Raw genomic sequence first — 7,889 nt, 5'->3', positions numbered from 1 at the left:
CGGTTCACTGCGCCTGCACGTTCAGCTCAAGAACATACGCCCCGACCTTCACTGGAACTTTGTCATCGTTGACGTCACCGAGCCAATCATCGGCTAAGACTTTCTGGCTCTTACAACCTCCGTCCGAACTGCCGCAACGACCGGCTCATCGACGCGACAACAGGACACCTCACACCGGGCTCGCGGACGACCGCCCAACAGCCAAGCATCAAGGTCCTCAGTGTCACCAATCACTCGCCGTACCATGCCACCCTTGCCCCGCCGCGGTGGTCTAGTGGCTAAGGTACTCGGCTGCTGACCCGCAGGTCGCGGGTTCAAATCCCGGCTGCGGCGGCGGCATTTCCGATGGAGGCGGAAATGTCGTAGGCCCGTGTACTCAGATTTGGGTGCACGTTAAAGAACCCCAGCTGGTCGAAATTTCCGGAGCCCTCCACTACGGCGTCTCTCATAATCATGTGGTGGTTTTGGGACGTTAAACCCGACAAATCTACCATGCCATCCTCGTCGAGTTTCTCTGTTTGACGCACCCCAGCGGACTGCCACGCACAGTTCAGCGCACCACCGTGCACTATATCCGGAAAGCTGTGCCCCCCCCCGCGCGTCCCAGAGCGCATGCGCATGCGCATAGCCAAGGTACAGTTCGAGGTCATGCTCCGAGAAGGCATCGCCCGTCGCTCCGATGGCCCATGGGCCTCGCCACTTCACCTTGTCCCGAAGAAGACCGCTGGCTGGCGACCATGTGGGGACTACCGTGCCCTCAACGCGGCCGCACCATCCCGGACAGGTACCCCGTCCACCACATACAGGACTTCGTCCACCGCCTTCACGGCTGTCACGTCTTCTCCGTGCTGGACTTGGTGAAGGCTTACACGCAAATCACTGTACCCGTCAATCGGGACGACGTCGCGAGAACTGCAATTATCACCGTTTGGCTTGTTCGTATTTTCCTTCATGAGCGTTGGGATAAGGAACGCAGGGCAAACTTTTTAGCGCTTCATCGACGAAGTCGTTCGTGGCCTTGACTTCTGTTTCGTCTATCTTGACGATATATGGGTATTTTCACGTGACGCCGAAGAACACCACGGGCACCTTCGTCTGTTACTCCAGCGCCTCAACGACCACGGCCTGCTCGTCAACGTTCAGAAGAGCACGCTCGGTGCTTCCACCACTCATTTTCTCGGCCACGAAGTTTCATCAGAGGGAACTCGACCCTTGCCTGAACGTATCTCTGACTTGCAGAAGTATTCTCAACCCTCCTCCGCTAAAGAACTTTGCCGTTTCCTCGGCCTGCTGAACTTCTATGGGCGTTTTTTACCACACGCCGCCGACTACCAAGCACCCCTTCATGATGTCTTGGCTGGTCTACGAGGAAACCAACCCGTCACGTGGACACCGACTTAGGTGCAAACTTTCGAGGAGTGCAAGGCTGCGCTCCTCTCTCATCCCGTGCCTGACGTTCCCTTGGGACTCTTCACGGACGCCTCTGGTTTTGCCGTCAGAGCCACTCTCGTGCAACGCGTGGACGACACCTGGCACCCATTGGTATTCTTCTCAGCTCGGAAGGACACCCCTTCAGTGGCCAGTTCTAACGACGAAACCACGATCACTGCACCTTCAAGTTCGCCAGCTTACTACAAAGAACTTCTGGCGATATACGAAGCAGTTCAGCACTTTCGCCACGTTCTGGAAGCGCAACACTGCACCATCTATACCGTCCACAAGACTCTAACCTACGACTTTTCTCAACACCGCGACAAACTCCCGCCTGTTCAGCAGAACCAACTCTCGTTCATTGCACAGTTCACCACCGACATCAACATATCAGCGGGAAAGACAACGCGGTCGCCGACCACTTAACGTGTGGCCACCATCAGCTCGGTGCAAATAACAGCAGACATCTTCGCCGAGGACGTCGAGCTGCAGGAACTTCTCAAAGGCATGTCCTCACTTCAGCTAAAATAAGTCCCCCTTCCAGGGTCGGCAAAAACAATCCGCTGTGCCCCTGTGCCATCGCCAAGGTTTTTTAAACCAGCTCCACAACCTCAGCCATCCCGGCATACGTGCATCTACATGCATAGTGGCTGACCGCTATATCTGGCCCTCCATGCAGCGGGATTGTCGCACGTGGGTGCGCTCCTGCATTCACTGCCAAAGCACTAAAGTCGCCAGCACGTCACGTCCCCACTCGGAAGATTGCCTCTGGTCGTTTCGAGCACGTTCACCTTGAGATCATAGGACCCTTTCCCCCGGCTGGACACTACCGCTACTGCCTCAACGGCATCAACCGCTAAACTCGATGGCCCGAGGCATGACCCCTCGAGGGAATCACCACGGAATTCGTCACCTCGGCTTTCTTCACTGGCTGGATTGCTCGTTTCGGCGCCCCCCGCCGTGTAACCAGCGACCAAGGACGACAGTTTGAGTCGCACCTCTTCAGGCTTATCGGACTGACTATCGGTTTTGAACGCTTGAGGACCACCAGTTGCCACCCCTGCGCCAACGGAATGATCGAGCGTTTTCACCGAAAGTTCAAGGCAGACATTATGTGCTATCCGGAATCAACCTGGCTCGAGGCCATCCCGGCTATCATTCTCAGTCTTCGCGCCACCTTCAAGCCGGACATCCTCGCTACGCCAACAGAGCTTGTCTGCGGAGAACCACTACGTCTCCCGGCTGAATTTCTCGCAGCTCTGCCATCCAGCACTTCGACGTCAGATCCCACTGACTTCGTCGCTCGGCTCTGACGCACAATCACCGCCTTACGCCCATCGCCTGCCGCCCACCACAGCAAGTCTACACATTTTGTGTTGAAGGAGCTGGCATCGTGCACGCACGCTTTCCCCCACGATGACACCGTCCGCCGGCCCTTTCAGCCACTCTATAGCGGACCCTACCTAGTAGTACATCGTGACAAGACTATCTCTCTGCGCCTAAACAGGAATGACGTCTGCGTCTCGATTGACCGACTGAAGCCCGCGTACATCACGGTGAACGAACCGGGCAGCGCCACTCCTTTCTCAGGCATACTTCGCACAGCCACCGACATCGCAAGCCGCTCCTTTCACGACACGATCAGGACTTCTCGTACGCCTCCCAAATCTTTACAGACCCTGAGGGCTTTGCACTCCGTGAGGGAAAGGGGGGTGATATGGCGACCACTGCGCACAGTCCTGCGCATCCTTTGTCTCGCCACTGATAAGCCCGGCGTGACACGGCCACTTGCTGCAACACGCGCGTCCGATAACGGACAGCGCCACCATTCTTTCACCGGAGGCTGACGGCACCACAGACGGCTATATAACCCAAGCTACCGAGCTTGGTTTGAATGACTGTTTCTCTAAGCGTTCGAGTGCAGCATCGGCACGCTTGGCCTGCGGTTGCTACCACGTTAATAAACATCGTTACGGTTTATGTTGGGATCAGTCTTTCACCGACTCTGCATCCCACGCATACTTTAGTGGGTGGGGGAGGAGCCTAATCCCCGACCCCTCCCTCATGGCTACGTCAGTGCCGTACCTGTGCGATATATGGCATTCCTGTCATAGGCAAACCATCAAAAAACCTGCCCACGGTACTGCAACACCGCATTCTAAGGCCTCACTCCACGATATCTTACTCTTTGTAGTGCTTTGTAGGCCGATTAGGGGCGTTCCGGACCCATAATCACATCTGGAGCCGGGCGCCGAAATGAAACTCCTATATTTACTTATTCGAATTTGTCCCAGCATCTTCCGATGTTAAGGGATATGACTACGCAAATTGTGACAATACTTTTCGCAGAGGACCCCTGATGTTGCATTCGTAGAATGGTTTACTCCCCAATTTAGCTCCAGGAAAGGTAGGAACCAAAGGCAGTCAGTTGTGCGCAGCTCGTCATTTCTTCATTTTCGTTTTTGCATTCAATGAGAAACTCGTTCTTTTTGGACTCTTCCACTTGCGTGAGGAGGGGACACTGCGTTAAAAACCTTACGCCACCAACGTTCTCACGTCCACGTTCTCGTCATTCGTCTTCTAATTCATTTCGATTCATCGGCGTCCCAGGTGCGACGACATTGCGGCGACCCTGCTCGAGGTCCCGTACAACGCGCCGCTCCTGGAGTCCCTGGTCGTGTTCCTGCCGGACTCTCCGTTCGGCGGACTCGCGTCGCTCGAGCGGAGTCTCTCCAAGGACAAGATCATGGACTGCCTGGACCGCCTTGAGCAGCGGGGTCTCGTCGATGTGACGCTGCCGAGGCTGAGGCTTTGCTGTGCCACGGACTTCGCTCGACTTCTGCCTGCGATGGGCGTTCAGGACGCGTTCGGAGACGCGGCGGACTTCTCCGACATGACCGGAGCAGGTACGTCCCTTTTCGAGTTACGGCTCTCCGTCTCTCGATGACAAGTTTTTAACATTTCAAGCCGGAAACAAGAAGGGTAAACGGATAATGACGAAACCAAATGTAATATTCATGATCATCTTTTCATTTTATGGCCACGTGGCAATCGTTGCAGAAAGCTTAATAAATGGCTAGTATAAGCGCCCTCAGGGAGCAAGGGGGCATACACAGTAACTCAAGATACGGACTTTCGTACTGTACTACTTGCGTGAAAATCTAGACAATAGAAAGAAATCTTCTAAGTTAACAAAAACGTCTCCTGGTCCGGGGGAATCCGCACGGCTTTCTTTGTATCGTCGTACTGCGAGCGGGTGGCTGCGCATCTCCCTATTTTATGGTAAGCGCACTACAATCTCAATTTATTCTGCGAATTGAGATTGAACGAATGCATCGTTGTTCTTTTCATTCTGGCGCGGTCGCTTCGTATTCGGAAACGTGTGAAGAACTGAAAATTGCAAAAATGTGCATCCTTGAGTTATTTTCACAATCTTTGTTTAGTGCTTAATGTAGTAGTCCATTTCGGTCAGCAATCGTATCTCGCTCATAATATATTACACCGCGCCCGCCTCGGTGAATCAGTGGCTAGGGTGCTCGGCTGCTGACCTGAAGGTATAGCGGGTTCGATCGCGGCCACGGTGGTCGCATTTTGATGGAGGCGCGATGGTACAGGCCCGCGTGCTGTGCCATGTCAGTGCACATATGCCAGATCGTAAAAATTTCCGGAGCCCCATACTACAGCGTTTTTTTCATAATTTCATGGTGGTTTTTGGATGGAAAAGTCCCACCTTTTATTATTATTGTTCGACACAGCACCTCAACCATGGGCGTAGGAAGGCGTTGTCTTAGGGGTGCAAAACTATTTTGCATTGTAAAGGGGTAGGGGGGAGTGGGCAAGCGCCTATTTTGTCTCCCCTTTCCTACGCCCATATCTCGTATACGCCGTTGCAGACCATCATGAAATGGGGGTTGAAGAGACCTCAGAAGAGTCAGAAATATACTTATTTTGAGGTTCTGGCTGAGACTACCTTTATTTGGGCCGAGATCCCGATGACCAACAGCTACGATCCACTCAGGATGACGATGATCATACACGACAGCGATGAGGATGCATTACGAAAGCATTATGTTGATGGTAATGTACAGATGAGGAATATCAGCATATAATAAAAATGCCTACAATGAATGCATTCTTCAGCTCGCCATCTTTCCAATCTTTAACATTTCTATGCGAAACAGGCGCTGCAGGACGGCTGAAGGTGTCGGCCGCCAAGCACTTCGCCGTGTTCCGGCTGGGTCTGCGTTCGGCGGCGGCGAGAAGTGAGGCGCGGTTGACCGGTCTTTTGCCCATCGCTGACTGTGCGGACGGTCGCAACCTGGAGTTCACGGTGGACCGACCCTTCCTGTTTCTGGTGCTCGGCAAGGACCCCAGCAGCGTCGTCTTCCTGGGATCGGTCACCAAACCAAGCGTCTAGGGTGGCTTGTCATGTCCTCCGAGATCCTGGACGCTTCCTGACGCGTCGTCACGGAGGCGGTGCGCGGGAAGTCGGGTCGTCCACCTGCCGGCGGCTTTCTACTCGCCACGCGTTACTCATGAGCCGGGCGCCGCCATCTTTGTGGCAGCGTGATCCGTTTGTTTTCCGCGGAACTTTAATTCAGTTACGTTTGTAATTTTGGGGAAATAATTTTTGATTTATGCGTCATCTGTTTCACTTGTTTCAGCAAACGCTGTGGAAAATTCTGCAGCGCTGTATGATATGTTTCGTTGTTGTGTTGGAAGAATTGAGTTGCCTCAGTGACGAAGTCAAAACAAATAGTGTATTTTTTTAGTGTATTGCCCTTTGAGCGGACTTTCCCCCCGAAAGGCAATGCCATTCACAGCGAACTAACACGTTCGAAAATTGTGCGCGTCAGATAACTGCTTCCTTGTATATTTCGGGGATGCTCAAAATTCGTGAGACTCTATTAACTCTAATGATATATCGCACACAACCCATTCAATTCTTGGCAGCGAAATGACTCAACGCGGCAACAAACTTATAGAGGCTTGTAGTTTTGTGAATGGGAAACCCATTGTCGAGCTGACGAAGCATATATTCGAGGCAGCCCATTAGCCTGCCTTGCAAGTGGATATTGTCATCGGAGCCTGAATGCGATTGCACGCTGGCGCTTGTTACAATGACAAATACTGAGTCTGTATTCTTGCACCTGTGACGTAGCTTTTTGGCAAGAAAACGTGGGATATGCGGTATCGACGTTTTTATGTACACTTCATGTAACGATTACACGTCGACGCTTTTGTCGGAAAATAATAAAAGAATACAAGAGCATAGTTACTCGAGAAAAATGAGAAAGAAAACAGAGCCGCAGGCAGAATCCACAGGAAAGGGGGGGGGAGGTAAGAGAGGGGGTGCCCCATTGCCGGCCATGACGAGACCGACAGGTTAGTCAATGCAGAAGGACATTTCACACGAATATGCAGCCACTCGTTATGCTTAACTATATGTGTATCTTATTGCTACTGCATATAATGTAATATATCCAAAACTTCCGGCGAGGGCAACGTTGAAGGGAGGGGTAGGGTGCTTGCAAATTTCCTCAGACGCCCATTTGACTATTGTATGGGCTTGCTGGTGTGACGTGACACAAGTGCGCAAAATACGAGTACGGAGGCCAATGTGCTCGTTTGCCGTGTCAGTCTTTGTCTTCTACGCATTTACCGATCTCGAGAGCCGACGATGCGTGACGGCTTCTTCGCATAGCATAAGAAGTGTGCAGAGAGAGGCAACGCTGCGTTGGGAGAGAATGAAGAGAGGTGGAGGCAAGTTTGCAAAGTTGTCGCTACTCTCTTCTGCAGGAAAGGGATTGATACTTGAAAGGGGAGTAGGCGGCGCTGCGTGCGCAGCCGCTGGAAAACATAAACACTGGGAAAGCGAGAGTTCTGTGGGGCGAAAGCGTCAGTTTTTGCTGTCAGCTGCGCGTTGATTGAGCCTCCGTCCCACTGCTGTGCCTGTGGTGGAGGTCCGTATACGCACTTTTGCGGAGTCCGCAGAGAACTTCTTCAATCAAGTGGCTCGTCTCACGGAACGAATTGAACGCAATGAAGTTGTCCATTGCGACAGCAGCGCTGTGCGCCCTGCTGGCGCTCGGTTCAGCGGCTCTCCTGGGCGCACCGATGAAGCACGACGCTAAAGACTTTGATAACTATCTCGACGAAGCTCACTATGTGGCGGCGACGCAGGTGGACGGCCGCGAATTCTACGACACCGTGGTCGAAATCCTGGAAGCCGAAACTCAGGTGAGCCTCTCGGCAGGCATCGGCGATTGTTCGCTTGTGGCGCGCGGTTGCGACGGAGTTGACGGAGTCGCGCCACTGACGCATGATTGCATGCTCACTCACTCGCACGTGACTCTAGCGTCGTGCGATCCTTTTGGACTGCCGTCAAATGGGGTGACGGTGACTAAGCAAAAAGGTGCGACTCGCTACCGTGCAAGCGAGTTGCTTATCTCACTAAA

General features: G+C 53.0%; 2 protein-coding genes across 2 annotated transcripts in view; both read left to right on the top strand.

Moving 5' to 3' along the window:
• The first annotated feature begins 686 nt into the window (after positions 1-686).
• LOC119186917 (iris-like) lies at positions 687-5,848 on the top strand. Its single transcript, XM_075867940.1, has 3 exons — positions 687-784; positions 4,042-4,337; positions 5,613-5,848. The coding sequence occupies exons 1-3, from the start codon at positions 687-689 to the stop codon at positions 5,846-5,848; spliced, it is 630 nt and encodes a 209-aa protein (XP_075724055.1).
• A 1,451-nt stretch (positions 5,849-7,299) lies between these two features.
• The window catches only part of LOC119167041 (cathepsin L), a 181,558-nt gene continuing 180,968 nt past the window's right edge, over positions 7,300-7,889 (top strand). Inside the window, exon 1 of the mRNA XM_075867210.1 lies at positions 7,300-7,671. Coding sequence (XP_075723325.1) covers positions 7,474-7,671 — 198 coding nt within the window. The 5' untranslated portion in view covers positions 7,300-7,473. The remainder of the gene's footprint in view (positions 7,672-7,889) is intronic.

Source organism: Rhipicephalus microplus, chromosome 6 (genome assembly GCF_043290135.1).
Source record: "Rhipicephalus microplus isolate Deutch F79 chromosome 6, USDA_Rmic, whole genome shotgun sequence".
In the NCBI taxonomy this organism is placed as follows: Eukaryota; Metazoa; Arthropoda; class Arachnida; order Ixodida; family Ixodidae; genus Rhipicephalus; species Rhipicephalus microplus.
The sequence above is the reverse complement of the archived record's forward strand: the minus strand, read 5'-3'. Positions and strand labels throughout refer to the sequence as shown.